This window comes from Elgaria multicarinata, chromosome 17 (assembly GCF_023053635.1).
Source record: "Elgaria multicarinata webbii isolate HBS135686 ecotype San Diego chromosome 17, rElgMul1.1.pri, whole genome shotgun sequence".
NCBI classification, from domain to species: domain Eukaryota; kingdom Metazoa; phylum Chordata; class Lepidosauria; order Squamata; family Anguidae; genus Elgaria; species Elgaria multicarinata.
Genome location: NC_086187.1, coordinates 25,505,935 through 25,530,818, shown reverse-complemented (window position 1 = coordinate 25,530,818; position 24,884 = coordinate 25,505,935). Strand labels below are relative to the sequence as shown.

The window sequence follows — 24,884 nt, the reverse complement described above, 5'->3', positions numbered from 1 at the left end:
CAGGGGGAACATGATCAAAAACCACACAGTACCTGTTATGATTCACCTGTTGCCAGGTGGTATTAAGTTCCCAAGAGTTGCTGTTCAGGAAAAATATGGGAGGCGGGATGGAGGAAGGTGGTACGGTATGATCTCTTGGTGGGTGGCTGTCCTGGCAGAGATTTCAACAGCACGAGACAGCAATGGAAAATTCACATTTTATTAGAAAAGGTGGGTTTTATATAAATAATTTAAAATTTGAATTTTAGAAGTTCACACTTTTTATACTCCCAGCTGTCGCCTCCTCTCAGTAAAACAACAGAGCATCTAAAGCAGAAAGTATTACATACATTTATCTCACCACAGAAAAGTTGTGCTGCTCCAAGCAGATGAAGACCCTTTTCAGCAAGCCTCAGCATCCAGTAGAAAGCCCAATTATTGTTGTGAAAGAAGGCCCCATTCTAACTCGAGTGGTTGAAGGAAACAAAAGTGTGCATAGAAAGAACCCGAATTATATAGACTCCCTCCTACATGAAACAGGGAGTTTGGTGCTGCCACCCTGTGGTGTGGGAAGGAGTCAGGCTGCAGGAGCTCCCACACTGTTCCAGTGGCGCCAGAGCAGGCCCTTCTGTGTCACAAGAGTATCTGGTTGAAATCAGGGCAATTCACACATTTGCCTACTCTGTAGCCATGATGGGGCATTTAGCCTCCATCCTATGTGCACAACATAGCATTGCATGGGGCCACACAGCCCCTTCAATGTCTGGGGCAAGTTGCATAGACATGTACGACAACACTGCTACGGCCTGTATCGCAAAATGACGATTTGTCTCAGAGCAGGGGAAGAGGCACAGGTTCTGATGTTAAGCGGTATGCGTGGAATTGCCACAGTGTTAACTGGGAGCCAAACCAGCACAAGGAAGTTTTCGAAGTAGCAGAGAGATCGACATACGTCCTTCAGAGGCCTTTATTTCTACCATGTGGGCAAACCGTTTTGGCTTTCCACTCTGGGAAACAATTTTCTGTGAGCCCCAGAAACAGGTCCAAAGTTTCTGATTCGCAGCAAATTGGTTTCACCCTTACCAAGAAAGCTCTCCGTTTTAATGCTACACCGTACGATTCCTACCTATTAATTCCCAATCTACTGGGACAGATCCAAAAACAGGCATAAAGTTCCATTGAAAACAATGGGGCTGCTGATAGTTTCAGTACTTTCAACAGAACTGAATCATGACGCTGGCTGGATTGGGACCATTGTTTTAATTCAATTAGGATGCAATCTTATGCATGTTTAAATGGGGGTGGGGGAGTCCTACAACTTCCAGCATTGCCCACCCAGCATACATAGGATTATGTCCTGAAGAACTATACATCTGGTCCACTCTCCTGCTTGCTTTCCCCCCCTGTTCCCACAAAGCAACAGAGGTTCTCCATCTCCACTCCCCTCATTTGGGCTAAGAGGAGCTGAGCCTTATCACGAAATGATGCCCAGAGCTGGAGAAGTTCTAAAACCAGTCTCGTACCTCTCAGTACTCTCCAGAAAAGCGGCCATCTTTGCTCTCGCCGAACATACCCAAAGCAGGAGGAAATGGTTCCTGTGGCGGATGTAGCTTTAAGACCAAGGCCTTGAGAAACCAGCCTCCAAGGACTTGATCCTTCTTGAGGCAAGAGTTGACTGACAGAACAAGCGGAGGACAGCTCGGCTTCTCCATCAGCAAGTCCACCCAATGTGGTCCATTTCTATGTGCAACTGCCAAGCTGGAGGGAGGCAAGGAGGTTTTCCTTAAAAAAAAACAACCCAGTGACACAGTTCCTCCTCCCTCAAGGTGCATCTTATAGCTCATCATCAGAGATGATCAACACCCGCTTCTCAATGTTTTTGCTTCTCTTGCCATGTTGGCCATCCGCTTTGGGTTCCACGTGCCCGTTCTGTCCAGGCTCGCCAGCCTCCTGCATGGACTGTTGTGTGTAATGCTGGTATGCCGGGGAGAAGTTGTGTATGGCGTCTTGGACGATGTCCTGAGGACTCATGGTTTCCTTCAGCCCACTGGAGATGCTCTGCATTGGGGCGAGGTTTGCTGGAAGCGGAAGGAGAAGATGATGAGACAGAGGTTCAAGGGTGGAAAGATTAGGCAAAGCATCTCAACGTGCCTTTCTAAGGAAGGAGCAAAGAAAAGACTGCCAGTAAATAGAGGGAGCTCATCCCATGTGGACCTTAAAAAGAAAGGTTGTGTGTCCATTTATGTCCTGATTTTTGACCACCAGGTCCTCCATGTAGTCCAGCGGTGGTCTGAGGACCAGCCTGTTATTGCTGTTTCTTCAGCCAATCCTACCTGTGCCTGCATCTCTCTTTACCCCTGAAAGAACATAAGATAGTTTTAAACAAGTACCTGTTGCACTTTCGTTTTTCTCCCTATACACCTGGCAGGTAAAAGCGTATCGAAGAGCAATGGAAGCGAAGAGCATTTCGATGCAGATGATGAAGTTCTGGTAGCCGGCAGCTACTGTCCCGGCTCCCACTGCCTTCCCATCAATGATCTGAACCTCCGGGATCACGCCACATTTCTCCAGGATTGCCAGCAGCATCCCTGTACGAAGGGAACAGATCATAAAGTTATCACTAATGCATGTGCCGGGTCGCTCACCATTTCATGGCCCCTCGGCAAGTTCAGTCCTCATTGGTCTGTTTGAAGTTCTCCCTTCCCAAGAACCTTTCTTCTAAAGTTTTCTTTTTTCTGCAAACGACAGGATTTCCCCAAACCTGCTGATATCTTCTTCTTGTGTGGGGTGTATTTTGGCTATGTAAACAGTGACACAGCCTGAACTTTGAAATAAGAACTTTGAACTTTGGAATTATGATTATTCAATCATTCATTCCATTTCTTACCCTGCCGCTCTTCCAAGGAGCTCAAGAGAACGTGGTTCTTTTGCCCACCCAGTTCATCCCCACAACAATTTTGTGAGGTAGGTTAGGCCAAGAGATGGTGACTGGCCCAAGGCCCTTCATGGCTCAGTGGGGAACTGAACCTTGGTCTCCCAGATCTTACACTTTAACTGCTGCACCACACTGCCTCTTCTTCTTACGTACATGGGTGGAAGACAAAAGATGCTTCCACTCTGGAAAATAACAAAACTAACTTCCTCCAGTGGGGGAGGAAGCAGCAGCCAGGCACCTCTCCATCATGCCTGGGTCCAGCTCCAGCTCCAGCTGAGAGCCCCCTCCCTCCTGCTACCAACTGTCTCTGCAGAGGCCACCAGTGGGGGAGGAAGCAGCAGCCAGGCACCTCTCCATCATGCCTGGGTCCAGCTCCAGCTGAGAGCCCCCTCCCTCCTGCTGCCAACTGTCAGCTGTCACTGCTGAACTATGCAACTAATAACGTAGTGCCTGAATTTGCTTTGCTTTTCCGCCTCCTCCTCCCTCCCAATCCCCTTTCCTTTAGATTGTAAGCCTGTGGGCAGGGACTGTCAAGAAATATTTTTGTAAGCCACCATGAGAGCCTTTTTTGGCTGAATGGCGGGATAAAAATGCTTAAATAAATAAATAAACTAGCAGAGGGAACTCACCTTGCCAGAAGGAGAGGAAGATGACAGCCTTGATGGTGAGAAACTTAAGGACTGGTTCAAAGGGGCGCAAGAGCTCCGTGGTGGCAAAGTAGAAGAGGAAGAGGGCGTAGAGGGCCAGGCTGACGGAGAAGTTGTAGATGATGGTGATGTAGAGGTAGCCGCTATGGATGCTGGGAAGCAAAGTGTGAAAAGGAAACACACATGACTATAGAGCAACCTCACTCAGATTCACGCAGGGAACCGCCAGCACTCATTGAGGAGGAGACAACGGCTCATGTCCCCAGTTAGAAAGAGGAGGTGATGAAAACGTCCCTTTTTTGCCAGGGGACCTGCAGAGCTGCTGTCAGTCAGAGTAGACCGGGCTAGAGGGACCAGTCGCTTAACCTAGGATTAGACATCTCAGAGCTCAGTCCTATGCATGTTTAGTCAGGGGGGAAAAAGTCCTAAATTGCTGGCTGGGGAATGCTGGGAGTTGTAGGACTTTTTTCCTGCCTAAACATGCATAAGAACATTAGAAGAATTTAGTTGGATTCTATCCTAAGAACTCAAGAAGAGCCATGCTGGATCAGACCAAGGGTCCATCTTGTCCAGCATTCAGTTCCCACGGTGGCCAACCAGCTGCCCACATAAGTGCAACATCACCCTCCCGCCTATGTTCCCCAGCAACTGGTGTACAGAGGAATACGGCCTCTGTTAACTAGATGTAGCACGTAGCCATCAGGATTAGTAGCCATTAATAGCCTTCTCCAGGAATTTGTCCAGTCCCCCATTCAAAGCCATCCTAATTGGTGGCCATTACTACGTCTTGTGCCCTTAGAAATCTTATGCTACCAAGCAGTATATAAGTAGTTTCAATCAATCAATCAATCAATCAATCAGACTATTCGAAATGCTAAGTAAATTTGCAGCCACTCATTCTTCTCTTCTAACAATATTAATCATTCTTTCTGTTTCTTTTTACTTTTTGGCAGTTTGCCTAGTCAAAGTGGTTTTATCTTTATGCTTCCTTTTAGATGGTCGGGCTGGTTTTAAAAATGGCTCTTTTTTATGCATTTTAACGCCTTTTCATCTGCCTTATCAGCTGCCTCAAGGTTTCCTCTCCCAAAAGGGAAACACCCCCCAATATGTTTTTATAAACAGAACTGGAGTGGGAGGGCGGGGAAGCCTACCCCACCTAAGCATGGTTGGGGAAGCTGTGCCTGCCCCCCTCAGATATTTAGGATTCCCAACTCCCATTTATTTACCCCAGCCAAGGCTGACAAGGATGATTGGAGTCCTCAGCCCTGCCCTAAAAGCTCACCTAGGACTGACCGTGTGCCAGCATGGCCGGCAATAGCTAAGGATGATGGAACAGGTAGTCCAAGAGGTTCCCAGCCCTGTCCTAAAAACTCACCTAGGACTGACCGTGTGCCAGCATGGCCGGCAACAGCTAAGGATGATGGAACAGGTAGTCCAAGAGGTTCCCAGCCCTGCCCTAAAAGCTCACCTAGGACTGCCCATGTATCAGTTGCCAACCTTCGCCCAAACCCCACCTTCCCTCCCACCCTCCTTCCGCCATTGGCATCCTCACTTGAAGTCGCCGTCATTATATTTCCCAAAAGCTTGCAGGATGATGGTAATGGTGGCCATAAGGGGCTTCACGATACAGAACTGCAGCGTCGCCTGGAAGAGAGGAACAAAAGTAAGGGTGGAGCCTTATAAGGTAGTGAGCCTGTGTTACAGTCTCATGGTTCCCCTGTCCCCTTCTCCAAAGTTCCTCGTCAGAGACAGTCTCACCTCAAATTTGCCTTTTGGGATAAACATGAACAGGAGTGGCACGCTGCCTTCCGCTTGGCCCAAGGAGTTAATTATGCCTATCCCCTGCTCTTCAGTCAAGATTGGTTCCATAAGCAGGTGGCAATTAAAGTTGTATCACAGTTAGCCTTTTTAAACTGTGATTAAGCCCTTAGAATTTTTACTATATTAGTAATTTTTACTATATTAGTAAAACACAGTAAGAGCCAGTGTGGTGTGGTGGTCAGAGTGTTGGACTGGGTCTCAAAAGATCCAGGTTTAGTCCCCATTCAGCCAAGAAGCTCACTGGGTGACTTTGGGCCAGTCATTCAGATCAAACTACTTCACAAGACTGTTGTGAGGATGTTGTGATGGGTAAAATGGAGGAGAGAAGTATCATTCAAGCCACCTTGTGTTCCTTGCAAGAAGGAAAAAGGCGGGATATAAATGTAGTAGTGTTAAAATAGTATTTATTACAATACGAAGAAGAAGAAGAGGAAGAAGAAGAAGAAGAAGAAGAAGAAGAGTATTACTAATAGCATATTGCATTTACTCCAACAGACAGCTACCTGTCTGGAAGGAATTATGCAAGTATGAGAAAAAAATGGCCAGTTGCAGCTGCAAGCCCCATCTCTCTCTTTTCTCCACCACATACCGTCTTCAAATACTTGAAAGGTTGCCACACATAGGAGGGCTGAGATCTCTTCTCGATCCTCCCAGAGTGAAGGACATGGAATAAGGGACTCAAGTTACAGGAAGCCAGATTCCAGCTGGACATCAGGAAAAACTTCCTGACTGTTAGAGCAGTATGACAATGGAGCCAGTTACCTAGGGAGGTTGTGGGCTCTCCCGCACTAGAGGCCTTCAAGAGGCAGCTGGACAACCATCTGTCAGGGATGCTTTAGGGTGGATTCCTGCATTGAGCAGGGGGTTGGACTCGATGGCCTTATAGGCCCCTTCTAACTCTATGATTCTATGATTCTATGAATGCTCCAGGGTTACTCACCTGCTTGCAAAATCTGAGGAACCCGATGGAATAGGACATGCCCTGCAGACAGCATGTTCCATAGAGGCAACTTGACCTAGAACAAGGGAAGGCAACAACCACCCATCAATGCAAACCCATAGCTGGACTTTCTGCGGGCATGAGAGCCCCAAGGAGGACCCGGTCAACCAAGGTGGGTATAGCAGAGGTGTCAATACAAGTAACCGAGTGTTGTCAACTTACACAATGGGCTTCCCTCGGATCTCGGCCATGATGGTGCTCTCCCCGCCGAGATACTCAAAGCAAAGGCTTAAGAAGCTGTAGATCACAAATGCTGCCAGAGAGAAGCGAGAAGAAAATGATGCGCTCGCAGAAGGGTAAGAGCAGGAATGTAGCCCACCCAATGGTGGAACTTCCATACCACACAAACTAAGTAAAACAACAAGAAACAGGCTCTACTATATATTCAGGATAGTATGCAATGCTGGTCCTGCTTAGAGTAGACCCATCGAAATGGATGAGAATTTAGTTGGCCATGACTAACTGAAATACCATTCATTTCAATGGGTCTACTCTAAACAGGACTAACATTGGATACTACCCCCAGTCTCCTGTCGTCTGCACACAAGCTGCTGTTGTGGCTGGCCCACAATTTGGCGCACCCAGCGATTGTGCAGCCTTTCCCGAATTGCTGCCATGTGCAGCCACCACAGAAGTGGTGCTCAGGAGAGAAAAGGGCCACCGCTTCCATGTTGACTGCAAAGGAAATCCAGCCATTGCAAAAAAAAATAATGTATGCGCTATTCAGGATTCACTCCAGTACATGTATTACTATTTTGCCAGTTGAACCGGAGTCCTCGTGGCAACGGGTCAATCGGTCTGGAACAGAACGGCCCTTTATGCGCAGAATTCTCCCAGCCAAAGTATGAAACCCGGCTCTCACCTTCGTAGCAGTCGCGCACGGAGTCAAAGTAAACATAATATTGGTGGCTGCCGATCAGTAAGAGGCTGAGCCAGGAGTCGAAGGCATAGATGGGGACGATGAACAGGATGCGGATGATGTAGCGTTGCTCGTTGGGAATGGTGTAGTTTTTCAGGTGCAAGAAGATCTGGGGGGGGGAGAGAGAGGGAGGGCTCTGAGTTCACACAACATGCTAACCCACCCGCTATGGGTTGTTTTTGAACAATGGGGCATCGTGTTGTCAGAATGCAGCATGTTTTCCGCAGGTCGGCTTGTTTAACCCTGCAGTGTGGCTTATTTTTCTCGAACAAGACGCCTTGAGAACCCATGGCTTGTCGTTGGGCTGTTCAGGGTGGTTAATGCTAACCTACCTTGTAGAAAACACACTGCGTTTCAGACATATTTCAGCTACAACATGGGTGGGTTAGCATGTTGTGCTTTCTCCTTAAACACAGCCTAAAGATAATTTAAAATTTTCAAAAGATAGATGAATTCTCAGTCCCATCCAAGCTGATTGTTTTGTTCTTGTACCGCAAAATAGAGGCCAAACAACAGCAACTAGCAATACAAGACACAGCTGGTACCCTCCAGGTGTGTTGGATGACAACCATTGGTCATGCTGGCTGGGGACAATGGGAGTTGTAGTCCAAGACATCCAGAGGCCACCATGGCGGGGAAGGCCAAAACAGAAGGAGCTACATGGCCGAGTTGGGATTTGAACCCTCGTCTCTCCCCTGGTTTAGTCTACCCACCACAACACTCCAGAATCTTAACAGAGCAAAGCATGAAAAAGAAAACCCTGAAAAGGGTTGGGGAGGGGGAACAAACTCCATGTTGATCTAAAGGGAGGGCAATTTCACTCCTAGAGGAAGAGAGAGATGAGAGCAAACACCTAGAAAGGAAGCAAGGGAAACGTAACAGGACAAGGTCCAACCTGACAGTAATCTCTTGCCAATGGGTGAGGAAACTCTGGCATTGACACCCTCCAACGGCAATCCGAATCGTGCCTACTCGGGAGTAGATCCCATTGAACTCAGTGGGACATAGCCCTAAGTAAACATGAATAATTGCCTTGGAATCTATTACAATCATTGTAAAATATAATCACAACATTATAAATATTATAAATAATAAGAAATCACATTAAAGTCTGGGTTCATTATTTGCAAGAACTTGGGGGGGGGGAAAATTCTCCCCTCTTTTCTTATACATACGAAAGGCTGGACAAGCTTTTTAAAAGCATAGTGCAACACAAGTTTCGTTAAGCCAGCAGGAGCTAGATCAATTTTGCTAAGATTTTGTAAAGGCACCAGTGGAAAGAAGCAGTTCTGAAGAAGACTAACGTATCGGTTGAGATCTAAGATATAGGAAACGAGTTGCTACATAATCTGAACACTGCCCCAAATTACTGTCACTTTCTTAGCATAGCAATGGCCCATTGCAGCCTTCCCCAACTGGATTGCCCTCCAAATGGATTGGACTACAACTTCTATCATCCCCCAGCCAGCATGGCCAATGGTTGCGCCTTCAGCAAATCTAGGAAAAATGGATCTAGCTCCTACTGCCTTTGTGAAGTGGCCAATGGCTGTGCTGGAACACAATGATGGGAGTTGTAGTCCAAGCCATTTGGAGGGTGGCCAGGTTGGGGAAGCAGTCCGATGGGTCCTCCACACCTACCTGGTGGCAAGTGATGAACAGAGCAGCCCACACAAAGAGGCCAGAGATGACCTTCACTGCTGAAGTGGTCAAGAAGAGGTGCTGGTTATCCTGTGAGCTATTCTGATCCACCCTTAGCTGGGAGCCATCGCCCACTATTAATTGGCTGGAATCCAATGCCGAAAGGAAGAAATCCAACTGCAACCCAGTTGGAGCCATGCTAGTTGCCAGGAACTCTCCCACGGTGGGAGAGGTCTGGTTGAAGTCCGTAGAATTGTTCATCTGCCGGAGAAGAAAGAGAGAGAGACCAAAGGTGAAGATATCAGGGGAGGAGAGGTACAGAGAAGTACAGCGAGGAAAGATAAAAGACGGCCTATGAAATGCAGGAAGCAGGCAAAGCGAGTAAGTGAAGAGAGCCGGGGTGTTGTGAATCCTCACTCTTCTGGTGAAATCTCAAAAAGCAGACGGGGTGGGGGAGGGAAATGAAATAAGATTTGCAGGGATTGGAGCTTCTGTTCTTTACAGTCCAACATCATCTGGAGTGCTGCTACGGGTTTCCCCACCTCTAGCAAAGCCACTGAAACAAGGAATTCGCGTGCGCAACTTTGGCAGACACAATGACATCTCCTAATTACCGGTTAAAATGAGTCTTGAATCTTTTGCGTTAGACAGAATTGGTTCATTTTTGCTACTTGCCCCACCGACTTGCAAGAGTCATCCGACGAAGGCAGCCAACCCATGCCGGGAATTTCTTAAGCAACAGGCGCCTACTCCGTCTCGTGACTTACACCTTCCCTGTTGCAGAAGCTCCTCAACTTTTTGTTTGCTCAATCCAAACTGACCAACAAGACAACAAAAGAAAGGTCTCGAGAATTTGCTGTTGAAAGCAGCGACCGACAGGAATGACCAGTGTATTCTGGACGTCTCATACCCAGCATCAACCTAATAATATGCTTGTATTTTTAGGGTGAGCACACAGACAGAGTCCCCTGGACAACGAACGTTCCAACTTTAGACTCTCATTACTTACATTTCTCTGTTCTTCTATTCTGGGACTTAAAAAAAAAAAGACTCCACTACAATTCTATTTGGCCCAAGTTTACTGCAAAGTATGGTCCATTTTTCCTCACATATTGGGTAAAAGCCAACGTAAGTCCTATTTAGCGTAGCCCCAGTGAAATGAGTGGGTCTTAAGTTAGTTAGGGCAACGTAGCTCCCGTTCATTTTGATGAGTCTACTCTAAGTAGTACTTACATTGGCATTTACGCAATCAGGGAGATGCAAGGCCAACAAGAATTATTTAATTCTTTAAGAAAAATCACCATCTGGTTCAGCCACCAGGAGAATCTCAGATCAACAGGGCGAGGAACGGTATGTTAAACTCTCAGGGGTCAGGGTCCCATCTATTCCCCCCCTCTTTTTATTCAAAGGCACTGTGTACACAGATGGCATGGTATAAATAAGGTGTGATAAAAATAAATTGTTTTACCAACACACCCAGCAGGGACCATGTAGCCATCACACATGCTTCTGCTGAGTCTGTGCACTTGTGGGCAGTCCCTGTTTAGTGACCCCTTATTTCATCCAAAACAGAACTATAGGAACCTGCCTTTCCACTGAGCCAGGCTGCTGATTTATCTGGCTTGGCATGGGATAGGCAACCAGGTGCCCTACTGATGTGTCGGGATTCCAACAGCCATCAGCCCCCAGTGCTCCTGCAATTATTAAAGGGCTTAGACTGATGTTCAGCTAAACTGTCTTTTTGCCAGGCCCCTGAGTGTCATAAACAAAAGGATCGTTCATTTTCAGAAGGAAAAGACCATCTGCAATGTTTCCCCCCTTTGTTCTCCATCAGAATTAACCTACTCTGTCTCATCAATCAAAACCTTCACCAATCTGTGGTCTAGATGATGTTGGCCTCCAACACCCACTAGCCCTGACAGCGGCCCATGCTGGCTGGGACTGATGGGAGTTGCAGTCCAACAACAGCTGGAGGGCGACACATTCACAACGGCTGAACGAACACTTTTGGTCATTCAACTATAGGTAACAGCTGGACAGCCACCTCTCATGGGTGGTCTCATTGCTTTTCCTGCACATTGCAGAGAGATGGACTAGGTGATCCTCCTGGTCTCTTCCAACTTCACAATTGTGTGATTCTATAACACGCCAGACTTGGCCACCTTAAGACCTTCTGGAGGTGAGCACAAGTTAAACCTTTTGCCATTCTTGTGAACTTCCCAAAATTTAAGGTTGAACCAGGCTTTATTAGAGGAACTGGTGATTAATACACTACCAAAACTTCCTGTTTTTCCTGCTAGCCTCTCAGGTTAGCCTCGTTCCCCTCCCCACAGCAACCCACATGCTCACTCACCCCGAAGTTTCTCAAGCTTCAGATGTGTTAAGCCGACAGATACACCAGTGTCTAAAAATATTCCTGTTGCTGAGCCCAGTAAAGGGAGGGTGGGAGAGAAAACATAGGGTGGATGGAATTCACAGCTCAGGTGAAGAGCCCCAGATGGTGGAGGTGGTCTCCCTGGGCGGCAGCAGTGGCTCAGAGTTCACCCCCGGGAACACTTGCTTCTGGGGAAGGAAAGAGACGAAGAAGAGGCAGAGAAGAAGCTCGGATTACCAAGCCATCAGCTGACCACTAGCCTCTCCCGAGGATTCTCTGCCCTGTTTAGTCAACACCGGCTCATCTCTAGCCATGGGGGAGCTTGCAAAGGAAACAGTCCTTGGGGCCAGCCCGATACGCCACGGTACTGTCACCAGCATAAACATTAACTGGCCTGCAAAGACTGCGCCAGATCATTGGCAAGGGAAAGAAAGTGCCAGGGGATGGCCATCTTCTTCCTTGTTTGCTTTATGACCGAGCCCTGGAACAATGTGGGATAGTCCCTCGCAGCTGAAATACTAATAGAAAAAAGAAAACCCAGATGGACAGAGGTGCAAATCTGCTACAACAAGGGTTGGCAGAAGGTGGATTAGGATCTACTGGTAAATCTCTGGGTGATCTGCAGGAGATTGACAACAGTTTGACTTACACTGCATTAAATATAAGGATTCAGCGTAGCCTACACATACAGACTGACTGTTCCTAGTTGTTCAGATTTGCACGAGCTTTTGTGGGTTACAGCCCACTTCATCAGATGCCTTAACTGAAACCGGAGGCTTTACGTCCGAAAACACAATTCAACAGGAAGACCTGCAGCAAGTATTCCATTCTCTTGAAGCGATAATGCGCAGAGAAACCATATTCCCCAATTAATACGATCCCATTTCGTTATCCTCTCTTGTTCGGAAATCTCAAGTTCCAAGCGAGCTCCTGATTTCAATTTCTTTAGAACTGTCACCTCGAGTTCCGCGATGGTCTGTCCGAGGAGGCTGAAGTGTTTGCTTGATAGGCTTATTGGTGTTCTCAAGCTTGGTGCCTTTTGTCTTAAAACTTTGTCTGAAAGACAGTCCCGCTGGACCAATGTAAGTGGCTTTGGGGAACTTGATGCAGGAGATCAAATACACAACATTTGATGATACAGTGGATAAGCCCTATTGGGTCCACTTACAGTATCATCGGTGTTTATTCATGGCCACAGTTGACATTTAGGTTTATTGCAAGGTCTGGTACCTTGCCCTGAGTCCAGTGATGAGGTTTTGTCCCTGTTTAACCATTCTTTCAGATTAGGTGGCTGCCTATAAGCTAGCTTAAGGGTGACTCTGATTCTGTTTCAGAGAATAGATACATTTTACAGAATGGTCTCTCTGTCTCTGATAATGTGCTCCCAAACCCTTAACTGTGAACTATAGGTAACACGTAAAGGTGTTCTGTTGCGGTTTCTAACTTGTTGGCTTTGCAGCTGGGTAACAATTTAGCTTTAATAATCTTACTATTTGCCAAATTTGGGTGGTATTTTATTTATTTATTAATTACATTTCTATACCGCCCAATAGCCGGAGCTCTCTGGGCGGTTCACAAAAATTAAAAACATTCAAGTATAAAACAACAGTATAAAACCATAATATAAAATACAATATAAAAGCTCAACCAGATAAAAACAGCAGCAATGCAAAATTACAAATTGAAAACACCAAGTTAAAATGTATTTATAGACTGTTAAAATGCTGGGAGAATAAAAAGGTCTTCACCTGGCGTCTAAAAGCATATAATGTAGGTGCTAAGCGAACCTCCTTAGGGAGCTCATTCCACAGCCGGGGTGCCACAGCAGAGAAGGCCCTCCTCCTGGTAGCCACTAGTTTTAACTAATTTTAACTTTAAGAATATTCGTTTAAGTATGTTCAGCAGGATTAGGTCTGGAAAGTTCTTTACTTGATAAGCCTTACACATCTGGTGAGCGCTTCGGCTATTGGGTGGCATAGAAATACACACACGTATGTCAGGGGTGCAATGATTCGCTAAAAATGGGGGCAAGCCTTGTGGATTTCATTAAGTACCCCCCCCCCTTTTCCTTCCCCTCTGTAAATCAGGCACTGGCTTCTTGCTGCCATCAATATGCGTTTGGCTACTGCAAGAGCACGTTTGGCACCTTTAAGCTAAAATTTTGCAACTTTTTATGCTGAGTTTCCTAAACACCAACATTCTTTCAAGAAGGAAGTGACTTGCGACGGCATGTACCACTGCAACCACTGAAGGTCAAAGATGCAACTTCTAGGCTAAAAAAGAAATTACAGAGATACATTCTGAAGCTCAGGAACCGGCTGAGCTGGAAGATGGGAAGCCTTAGGCCAAGGTCCTAAATACACTTTCCTGAGAGTAAGCACCATTGAATAGAATGGGACTTACTTCCAAGTAAACATGCATATAAGCTTGCACTGTTAAGTAGGCGCCTCTTCTACTGTAGGCCTTTCTCAGCATCTAAGACTCCATGCATCTCCACGTAGCAGGCTATCGTCCCAGAAAACGTATGCCGGAATAAATGTGATGGTCTTTAAGGTACCACAAAACTCTGTTGTATGTTCTGCAAGAGACTAACACAGCTACCCTTCTGGAAATTGATTCAATTACAAGATATTCCAAGCAAACCTGGCCATTCAGCCCAATATGCACCAAACAACATGAAAACAGGGACTGGATTTGCAACGGACCCTCCCCGAGGCTATTTTCCACCCCCACCCCCCACCAACATCTTTACAGTCTTAGAGTACATCCGGGAGAAAACACTCCCAGCACACCCCTTCAACGTTTGGCAGGCAAAAGTGGAGGACGTGTTTGTACCAGCCATCAATTTGTCACCCTCTTCCCTCCACAATTACAACTTGTTGAAGGCCTCCCACTGCCTTCTGTTTGATGCATTCATTGCAACAGTCTGTCCTTCACCAATCTAAAAGCCAAAGACGATTGATTGTTCTTTTGATTGTTCTTGGGGGGGGGGGGAGGGGGAGAAGGAGAGGTATAGGCTGTCCTGCAACTGTTCCAAAGATTTTGTCACCAACAGGTAGATCCAACAAAGACTCGCTATGAAAAATCAGAGCGTGGTTTTTCAGCCGCTGTCCCCCAGCAACAGCATAGCAAAGAAGCAAGCCTTTAACCTTCTGCTACCCAGGACTCTACTCAATAAGTAAAGAAAGTGCTTTCTAGACACACCCTAAATCTCTGTTTGCTTTGAGGCAAGAGAAGCAGAACAATATTGCATTCACCACTAAGGCAGGTTCTCTCGCACTAAACTTCATGTATATCAGAGGCTCCAGTCCTAAGCAGAAAGCTGATTCCAAAGCTTCAAGATTCTTTTTTATTGGTTTGCAATATGACAATAGCAGACAAACAAATAAGGAAGAGAGGGGGAAACCACAGGAGGAGCAGCAGCAGCACAGCAAGAAGGAAGAACACATCATAAAAAATATCCATGCACAATAATCATTTACATCATCCTTAATATAAAAAGGGGAAAGGAAGATTTAGCACTTCCTTCTCAAATGCATCCATTAACATAAGCACGCCATATGTCTAAATAAGCATCCATACAAGAATGATGGCTGTAAGAGATAGGTTCAAAAGAGACAGGTTCAAATGGACTGAAGCTCTTCCGGCTTTTGCTACATTTGAAGGCTTCAAGGGTTAATCAGCAGCATTAATCCATCCTCATTGTTGCCTGGCATATCGACCTTGAACGGCTGAGTACCTTATCAGTTTGGCAGCAGAACAGGTCCAATCAAAAGGCCGTGGTGCCTGTATACACAGAGGGCTCCCCAGATATATTCATTTGTAAAGCAGCGTTAAAACAAACGAAGGGGCGGGGGTGAAATGGTTCAGTGATATTCCAGGAATGGTGGCTTCCTATTTGCCTCTCCAGCAGTCTCCAAGAGTTTCTCCCCCCCCCCCCCCCGGTTTTCTTCTAAGCCAATCCAGGTAAAAGTCTCTTACAGCCTTGGCCCTCCCAGCATGTTTGAACAGCAGCAAAGGTCCATGGCAGAGCTGACCTCACACTCCAGTGATCCTTCCCGCTGTGCAGTTGGAAGTGTGAGTAAGCTATAGAGTTGTCATGGGGAGAACTGAGCTCTGCCAAAGCCCCTTCTTGCAGTTTGCAATCTTGCAAACTTCTTGCAGTTTGCAGTCTTGCAGTTTGCAAGAAGGGGTTAAACAGCTCCTTAGCTGTCAGCTTTTCTGCACGAAGCATTTATTGTGTGCTTGTGATTCCTTAGAGTTGATTACGGGTTTTTTAAGCAATGTCATAACCCTCCAGTTTCACTTCTAAGAGCACGTTCCGTTTTTTGTTTTTGTAAAGTGGGGGAAATGGGATATATTATTTCTGAAAGTGAAAGAAAAGCTATTTTCCTACTTATGTAATTGCAATAGTCTGCTACGGCACAGCGCCACTTAGAGGTAATGCTGTGGAAAAGCAGGAAAGGAAAAGCTCTTTGCCCAGAGCTCGGATCTCAATTCTGCGATGAAACCAGAAGTAGACACAGTGGATTCAAGCCTCATGTAGAAAAGCTCTCTCTCTCTGCTCATGCAGGAGTCAGGCAGACAAGGGGCAGATCCAGTCTCGCTGGTCCTTCAACCTTTGCTTAATGCAAAACATGACACCTGATTAAAAACTAGTTGCTGATGATTCCTGCAGACGTTCCAAACCAGTCTTCTAAGCCTCTTTCCCTTTTGGTGGGGGAACTGTCATTTAACAGATTAGGCACTAGCTAACTAGCAGAGGGGCCGTGGCTCCGTGATTGAGCCCCTGCTTTGCATGCAGGTCCCAGGTTCGAATCCCAGCATCTCCAGGTAGGGATGGAAAAACACCTGCCTGAAACCCTGACAAGCCGTTGCTGTCAGTCAGTGACAATAATACTGGACTAGATGGACCAAGGGTCTGACTCAGTAGAAGGGAGTTTCAAGCATTCAGCGGGACCTAGAGCAGCCTCCCACAACTTGGCGATCTTTAGATGTTTTGCACCACAACTCCCACCGTTCGTGACTATTGGCTATGCTGGCTAAGGTTGATGGGAGTTTGTCCAAAACCTCTGGAGGGCACCAGGTTGGGACTGGCTGGCCTAGAGAAAATGTTGCTGCCCTCCACACAACCCAATCACATGTAAAACTGTAGGATTATGAGCCTTTTTAAGAGGGCCTTTTCAGTGGTGGCACCACCAGCTGTGGCATACCTTTCCCAGAGATGCTCGCCTAGCACCTACGTCGTGGAAGTATACAAAATTATGCAGGATGTGGAGGAAGTGGGTAGGAAGACATTTTTATCCCTCTTTCATTATACTAGAATCCAGTGGGTTCATCCCATGAAACTGGTTGGTGGGGGATTAAGGACAGATAAAAGGATGGGCTTCTCCACGCAGTGCATAGTTAGACGGTGGAATTCACATCCACAAGATGCAGTGTTATCTTTTATCTTAAACTTATGTGTTTGGAAGAGAGTCCCACTAGCAAAAGACATAACGGGTGAAGTCTTAAACCTATTTAGACAGAAGCAAGTTCCACCAGTTCCCATGGGCTTACTTTCAGTAAGTACATGTAGCACGGCAGCCTAATGCATATATAATTTCCTCTTGATTCAACCCCCAAATCCTTTCCGCCGATTCTCAAAGTGTCTTATGTATCTCTCTTGATTCAGAAAATGCTGAAACACTTCTCCAGGGAATCATTTAATTCACCTGCTTTATTTAATTCAAGAGAAGCTCATCTTTATTGGAGAGTCTCAGAACTGCACCTGCATCAAAATAGCACTTTAAAATTGGTGAATTAATCAGGTGTCAGCAGGATGGTTAACATATTTAAAAAATGTTTAATGAGTTGTCCTCCCTCCTTCAGAATGGTTTACATCTACATGAAAAATATTAGGGCTGGGACCTAAAAGACCACTGAACGCAGATTAAATGAAATCTTTCCATAGTGGAAACATCTCTGCATTCATACAGATTTATACAAACAGGGATGCCATCTTCCTGTACAAAAGGAATTTTGAGAATCCCACAGATTTTTTAATTCAGAGTGCTGGAGTTCAGTGGAATACCCGAAGTGTAGACTTCGTAATTCTATGTACATGTACCTAGGAGTGAATCATAGAATAGTAGAGTTGGAAGGGGCCTATAAGGCCATCGAGTCCAAATCCCTGCTCAATGTAGGAATCCACCTTAAAGCATCCCTGACAGATGGCTGTCCAGCTGCCTCTTGAATGCCTCCAGTGTGGGAGAGTCCACAATCTCCCTAGGTAACTGGTTCCATTGTCGTATTGCTCTAACAGGCAGGAAGTTTTTCCTGATATCCAGCCAGAATCCAGCTTCCTGTAACTTGAGACCGTTATTCCAAGTCCTACACTCTGGGAGAATCGAGAAGAGTTCCCGGCCCTCCTCTGTGTGACAACCTTTCATGTATTTGAAGAGTGCTATCATGTCTCCCCCCAATCTTCTTTTAGCCAGGCTAAACATGCCCAGTTCTTTCAGTATCTCTTCATAAGGCTGTCCCTACCATTAGGCAGCGTGAAGCAGTGGCTTCAGGTGGCAGATGTTGCGAGGCAGCAGCATGCTGTAGGAGGAGAGGGCTGTGGACATGGTGCTGTCCCATTGTCGAAGAAAGGTCAAAATGCCCATCCAGCCAATTTTTGTCCATGCAAAGGGAAGGGGCACCATCAGGCGGCAAAATTGCTAAGGCCGACCCAGCTAGGAGTAAGTCTCACTGAATCCAGTGGGGCTTATTTCTGGGGAAGATGAGACTGCAAGTGTCTCCATCACACTCGAATATACACCTACGCCCCTCTATAAACCCCATTGAGTTCAATTGAGCTTACTTCCAGGGAAGGCTGTAGCTCAGGGATTAAGCTCCTGCTTTCCACGCAGATGGTTCAGTTCCTGATATCTCAAAATAGGGCTTGGAAACCGCTCTGAAAACCTGGGGAGCTACTGCTAGAGTTGTCAGTGTTGACAATAATGGGCTAGATCAGCCTTCTCCAACCTGGTGCCCTCCAGATGTATTGGACTACATTTCCCATAATCCCGCAGCCAGCTGGGGAAGGCCAAAATGTATACCCCTCCCCACTGCTTTTTCTTGTAAGCAACCTAGAGGAGACAACCGTAACAGAAACAAAACATTTGGACTATCAACACAATACAACTCCAGCAGTGTCAGATAAAAATAATGCATTTACCTTGCTGTGTCCAACTTCTGTTCATAGTACGATACTAAAAAGATAAAAGCCATGTTATGTTTCACTTTTACCATACCCAACTTCTCCAAACACAATAAAAACATGAATCTATTTATGTGATTATTTAACACACACACACACACACACACACACACACACACACACACGGAGCGGAGACGCCCTAGAGCTTGTTGCTTATGAAAAAGAAAAGTATGAGAAGTTATAAATTACAAATACTAGCCAGGCTTGAAGAACAAACTCTATTTAGTGACAACCCAGTGCCTTCCAGAAGTTTGGGGTTTTATTGTCCGTCAGTCAGGGATGATTGCAGTTCCGCATATCAAACTCACTGAAATCACAGACGCATCATGCTTACGACAATGACATGGAGTTTGCCAGCCCAGGTGCTTGACCTGTTGACACCGCTCCCGCCCCCGCCCCCTGCCACTCTCTGGCTGGTCATTGGGGGGGGGGGGCTGGGAGGCGCGGGGCTTGGACTACGAGGTGCGCCCCTGGGCGCCCCAGCGCACTTGCCACGGAGGAAAGGGCCAGGCACAAGGCGGGGCTGCGTGGAACAGAAGGACCTGGAGCCGCGGAGATCAGGGAATTACTAGTCCCCTTGGGGAAGGAGGGGTAAAAGGGGAACATTGATCATTCCGTTCTCCCCCCCACCCCCCCAAAAAAATATATATCCTCGCAGACTTTTGGAACTGTCGAGAAGTCTGCAAGGCGCGCCGCGTAATGCAAAGTTTGGACAAAAGCAGGGCAGCTTGGTCGATCCCTCCGCCTGCCTCCGTCCTAACCGCTTTCCTTTCCTTTTCCTCGGCAGTACCAGCAGAGATCCAGGGACCCCACCTCCACCTCCACCACCGCGATCCCAAGCACCCCCCACCTCCAGACTCACCGGGCTCCGGAGCGCACGGGCGGAGGCGCGCGAAGAGCGCAGCGCCAGGAAATGCGGCGCTTGGCCAGGCCCGGCTCGCTTCCTCCCTCCCTCTCTCCCCAGCCATCCGGCCCGGGAGAGCCCTCCCCCGGCAGCACCTCCACCTGGCTTCCTTTCCCCAGAGACTCCTCCTCCTCCTCCCTTTTCCAGCCCGGCTTCAGCTCCGCCGGCTTGCCGTTGCTGCCTGTGTTGGCAGTCCCTGCGCGTCTCCAACCCCTGCTTCCCCACCAGCTGCAGGTGTGCGCGAACACCTGGACTCGCTGGGTTTTCTCCTTGAATGGATGTATGATCGTATTGGGCAGGGAGGCCTAAGCCCGTGTCAGCTGGCACCTGATCAAAACATGATCCAGGATGGTTCCATCGTTACACTCTGTGGATTCCTAAGAAGCCTAATGCTCATTTTAAAATAGTCCTGATGTTACGAGAGATATTTAAAAGTAGAGCTTTGTGCCAATTAAAAAAAAAAATCAGGGGTGGTGATCGCAGCGCTGTGGCTTTTAATTATGCAGTTATATTTAAACATATTTGCATGTTACCAAAAGGTCATTATTATTGGACGTCATTTCACTCTTACGTCTGAGATTCCCTAAGCTACCCTTCCCCAACTCTGCGCCCTCCAGATGAGTTAAGACTACAAACCTCACCATCCCTAGACAGCAGACAAGTTGGCTGTGGATGATGGGAACTGCAGTCAAACACATCTGGGGTGGCCACCAGGTTGGGGAAGAATGTCCTTAGCAAAAGAAGGCAAGTTACAGCCTGCAAATCATGGCTTGATAGTTTATGCGCTAAAAGTTAGATTTGCTGCTCCCTCAATTTCTCATTGGAATTCTCTCCTGAGTTGAATATTCACAAAGCATTTTCTGAATATTTAATGCCAGTGGTTTGATGTACAATATCTGATGCTAATAACTCAACAACATTGGATTTCAGTACTTGATTGCTTATCTCAGCCTTCTGCAACCTGGTGCCCTTCAGATGTGTTGGACGAGTCACATAATCCCCCAAACACCTGAAATAGCACTTCGTATTTGCAATATACTAAGTATATACAATAGCACTTAGTATTTGAAAGCATAAAGGAGTCGAGAGGTGAAACTGTAGACTTCAGTGCCACATCTCATCCACAAAACCTAAACAGCAATATTGGAAGGTGATTTGGTTAATTTTTGTGGGGTGTGTGAACGACAATTTTTAATGACTTAGCTCTAGCACAGACATGAGGTGAGACACACAGCTGTGAACGATCTGCACGCCTTTATGCTTTTTCCTGAACCAAAGCACAGTCTGTGTGGGTAGGTTTTTTTTAAGCGTCGTTGTTGGATAAGCTCACGGTTTGTTCCCTGCCTTTGAAATTCACTCCAATTCTCCCAGTCCAAAGAAACGGGCAGGTGATAGATTGCCTTGCTGAAACTGTCAGATTGATGTGCGTGTTTTATGCCTCGCACGCGGCTGCCTCTGAATTATGACGCGGGTGAAGTGCTGTAATGGTAACCAAATAATTCCTTCTCGGCAATCACTTGTCCAATTTGTAACTTACAGCAGTGCTGCAAAATGCCCTTTTCATTGACTGCATCAGCTGCCTAAAAGAGGCTGCCAAATTTGGGGTCCCTGTGCCACCTTAGGAAGGGAAAAGGGCAGATCAGACCACAGAAATGAAGACTTCTGGGTGGATGACTTTGAACATATAACACCGATTCTGGCCCGCTTGCATTGGCTGCCTATACACTTCCAAGCCCAAGGAGCTGGTCTTAACCTATAAAGCCCTACACGGCTTGGGACCACAATACCTGATGGAACGCCTCTCCCAACATGAACCTCCCCGTACACTGCGCTCAACATCTAAGGCCCTCCTCCGAGTGTCTACTCTGAGGGAAGCTCAGAGGATGGCAACAAGGGAGAGGGCCTTTTTAGTAGTGGCTCCCAATTATGGAATGATCTCCCCGATGAGGCTCGTCTGACACCAAAATTGTTATCTTTTCGGCACCAGGTCAAGACTTTTCTCTTTTCCCAGGCATTTAACAACGCTAAGTTTATTTGTTTTTTAACAGACCCCAGAACTGTTGTTTTTAAATAGATACTGTTGTTTTTATACTGTTTGTGTTTTTGATGGTTTAAAATTTTGTATACTTTTTAATGTTCACTGTTTTTAACTTTTGTAAACTGCCCAGAGAGCTTTGTCTATGAAGCAGTATATAAATGTAATCAATCAATCAATCAATCAGGATTCTACCCTAAGAATCCAAGAAGAGCCCTGCTGGATCAGACCAAGAATCCATCAAGTCCAGCATTCTGTTCACACAGCAGCCGACCAGATGCCTCTGGGAAATTCACAAGCGTAACAACCTGAATAGATGGTTTGTCCTTAGAAAGAAACACTTAACGTATATGTGCCCACCCCACCTCCCCGCCAAAAAGCAAAATTAAATGCCTTCTTAATTTTTGGGACAGCTTAGCAATTAAGGGGAAAGACAGCCTTGGGGGATGAGGCCATTCTGGCTTCTTCATTTTGAATATTGTATTCACACACAAACGACAACATCCGAGGATCAGAACGGAGATTTGGAGAGATTTTTTTTTGTTAAGTTACACTACGTTATACACAGCCAGCTTGCTAGGAGTAGATTCCCATTAGGAAGTCAAGCCTGTTACGAATGAATTTTGCCCTTATGTTTTCTAATCTCGCTATCCCAATATTTTTTTTGTTTTTTTCTATGTTCTAAATAATAATAATACCAGGAACGAAACAGAAAGAAACCAAACCGTGTGGCAAAAGCATATAGTTCACATCCAAAAACAAGGTCCGGCCAAAAGGGCCAAAGTCCAGTTCAGGTAGAGGAAGAGGACGTCTCCGGGAGGCATAATGGCTTTCACGCTGGAGGCATCTCACCACACACGGCACCGGCAGATCACCTCCTGCAGAATTCGGATTCCCTCGATGCTTTTATCCTTCAAGGCCATCGCCAGGAGAACCGGTTTATTCCCCGCTTCCTGGGACACCGAGGTTACGAGATGCTTGGCACAGATGTGGATAAGAGGCTGAAAGGAAGCAGAGGTTTGCTCAAAGAAGGTAACCTCCCACACTTTACTGTGTCTCTTCTGCAGTAAGGAGCCCAGCTCCTGTCTAATGACAAGACGTGGACAATTTGTGATGTCGTATGACAATATTGGTAGTCTGCGTCCAGCATTACTTTGTATGGAAGTGCGTCCATACACACGATGCAAACAGAAGTGGGACAATCCAGAAATCGCTAAATCTGCAGGTTGTGAGAATTTGTGCTCAGTTAAAGCATGGAGTAGGGGTTTCTGTAGGACAGACCCATCCTTTTAGAAAGCCCTCCAAAGCCTCACCAACTCCAAAGGGATTCTGTCGCTGCCCCTAACCCCCCCCCCCGGAAGTTCCTACTAAAAGGTGAGTGGACATGAGGGACAGGGACTTCTTTGTTGTGGCACCATGAATCTGGAAAGCCCCTCCAGAGAAGCGTGACTGGCAGCTAAGTTCTATCGTTATCCCAAGGCATTTTGGAGTGCTGCTTTCTAAGCCTCCAACGCTTTCCGTTCTAACTTTCTATTCCCAAATTGTTCTAAGGTGACATTTTAGCGTTCTTTATTTGCAACCACTCTTCTAGTTGCTGTACGTAACTTCCTTCCGTGTGGTTGTTTGCTGCCTCGTGTATTCCGATAGAAAGGTGGGGCAGAAATGAGAAAGAAAGAGACAAGAAAGTCGGTCTCCTGGAGGAAAACGGAGTCAGGGAGGAAGAGGCACAGAGAGAAAGAGAAGGCTGGCACTTTGAGGGAAGCTGAGGGAGAGAAGAAAAGAAGGAGACATACCTCATCTTTGCCGAGGAGTACTTTCGTGGTGAGCAAGGGGGTGCTGATGCCGTCCGCCACCACGTTCGGCTCCACCAAGACGAGGGTCCCCATCTTCCTGTACTGCGTCACCACCACCAGGATCGTGTTCCCAAAAGCCGTGCACACCACCTCCGTCGGGATGCCCCGGACCACCTCTTCAGCCTGCTTGGAGGACAGGACAGGGTCGGCAGCCATGGCGGCGGCTTTTCACTGCCATTGGAAACGATCAATCGTTAATTCCGTCTGAACCAACAAATCGACGGGGAAAGGTCATAATATTTAAAAACAGTTTTAGAAAGAGGAACACTTTTAGCAGATGCAGGTTTACATCCAGTGGGACAGCAGCTTTCTAAATTATTATTTCCGGGAACTGAGGAAGGCCTAATTTAAAAGCAGCCCTTTGCTTAAATGCAGACGTATCAAAGAGTGCTGTGGATTTGTTTTTGTTTTATATTTATTATATCCTGCCTTTTTTCTTCCAAGCAACACAAGGCGGCTGACATGGTCCGCTTTACCACAATTCAGGTGTGCACATGAATACACAGCAGCTGTAAGATGTGGATAAGAACAGGGTATCACTAAACAAAAAAAAATCACCAGGCTGGGAGTTGTAGGACTCCCACCTCCCATGCTGGCAGGGGCACGCTGGGAGTTGTAGGCCTGTTTCTTACCCCACGCAGGATGAGGCATGCTGGGAGTTGTAGGCCTGTTTCTTACCCCATGCAGGATGAGGCTTGCTGGGAGTTGTAGGCCTGTTTCTTACGCCATGCAGGATGAGGCATGCTGGGAGTTGTAGGCCTGCTTTTCTGTCTAAACATGCATAGGATTGCGCCTAAATAAAACCAATGCAAATTTTATATATATACCTTATGCCTATCCAGAATTCAGGCTGGGGGGTGGGAAACCCCTCCCTGCTAGATCTGCCTTAAGGCACGCGGGGTCGGGAGGAGGCGAGCCTGTCGAACTTCTGCCTGCAGCATCCCTCTTAAAGGGGCAGGAGGCCTCCAAAGGCGCTCTTTCCACCTGCACGGATCTGGCTTTGCAATGCGCGCCGGGCTCCAGCCCCGATTACCTGTCGTGAAAATGGGAGGAGGGGTGGGGAGGCGTGCAGCTTCGTCCTTCCCGGCCCCCGCCGCGTCCTCCCGGTCAGCCCCGCAGAGGCTTCGATGGACTCCGATGTGCTCACCCCACACCGGCCTGGCCTCTCGCTCCGCGGCGGAAAAGGCCGCTTCCCTGCCCGGCCACAGCTTGCAGGTTTCCCCGGCGCCGCCCGCTGCAGCCGCCTCCGCCTCCGCTCAAGTCCTGCCTTCTTCTGGGCGGAGCACCCGCCCGGCAGTAGGAAGCGTTGAGGGACCAGGGGGCCTCTGAGCATGCACAGAATGCCCCCTCCCGCGTGAGGGTTCCTTTTTTATTTATTTATTTATTTGTTACATTTATATAGCGCCCCATAGCCGAAGCTCTCTGGGCGGTTTACAAAAGTTAAAAACAGTAAACATTAAAAGTATAGAAAATTTAAAAACACAAAAACAACAATATAAAAAGAACAGTTTTTGGAGGGGCGGGGAGGTTGGG

At 47.0% G+C, this 24,884-nt stretch overlaps 2 protein-coding genes across 5 annotated transcripts; both read right to left on the bottom strand.

Moving 5' to 3' along the window:
- Positions 1-215: 215 nt before the first annotated feature.
- Positions 216-19,489, bottom strand: TMEM184A (transmembrane protein 184A). 3 transcript variants are annotated; one of them, XM_063143389.1, is made up of 10 exons: positions 19,422-19,489; positions 18,518-18,551; positions 8,940-9,200; positions 7,245-7,410; positions 6,545-6,635; positions 6,323-6,398; positions 5,114-5,205; positions 3,544-3,713; positions 2,370-2,567; positions 216-2,057 (listed from the first exon to the last, which is right to left on the bottom strand). In XM_063143389.1, the coding sequence occupies exons 3-10, from the start codon at positions 9,198-9,200 to the stop codon at positions 1,813-1,815; spliced, it is 1,299 nt and encodes a 432-aa protein (XP_062999459.1). In that variant the 5' UTR covers positions 18,518-18,551; positions 19,422-19,489; the 3' UTR covers positions 216-1,812. The 3 variants fall into 3 exon arrangements, with proteins under 3 accessions (XP_062999459.1, XP_062999460.1, XP_062999458.1); XM_063143390.1 differs by lacking the exons at positions 18,518-18,551; positions 19,422-19,489 and adding an exon at positions 11,293-11,354; XM_063143388.1 differs by lacking the exons at positions 18,518-18,551; positions 19,422-19,489 and adding an exon at positions 9,620-9,950.
- Positions 19,490-21,960: 2,471 nt separating this feature from the next.
- Positions 21,961-24,582, bottom strand: PSMG3 (proteasome assembly chaperone 3). 2 transcript variants are annotated; one of them, XM_063142945.1, is made up of 3 exons: positions 24,179-24,582; positions 23,292-23,522; positions 21,961-22,499 (listed from the first exon to the last, which is right to left on the bottom strand). In XM_063142945.1, the coding sequence occupies exons 2-3, from the start codon at positions 23,505-23,507 to the stop codon at positions 22,347-22,349; spliced, it is 369 nt and encodes a 122-aa protein (XP_062999015.1). In that variant the 5' UTR covers positions 23,508-23,522; positions 24,179-24,582; the 3' UTR covers positions 21,961-22,346. The 2 variants fall into 2 exon arrangements, with proteins under 2 accessions (XP_062999015.1, XP_062999016.1); XM_063142946.1 differs by having other exon boundaries at positions 24,385-24,582.
- Positions 24,583-24,884: the final 302 nt, after the last annotated feature.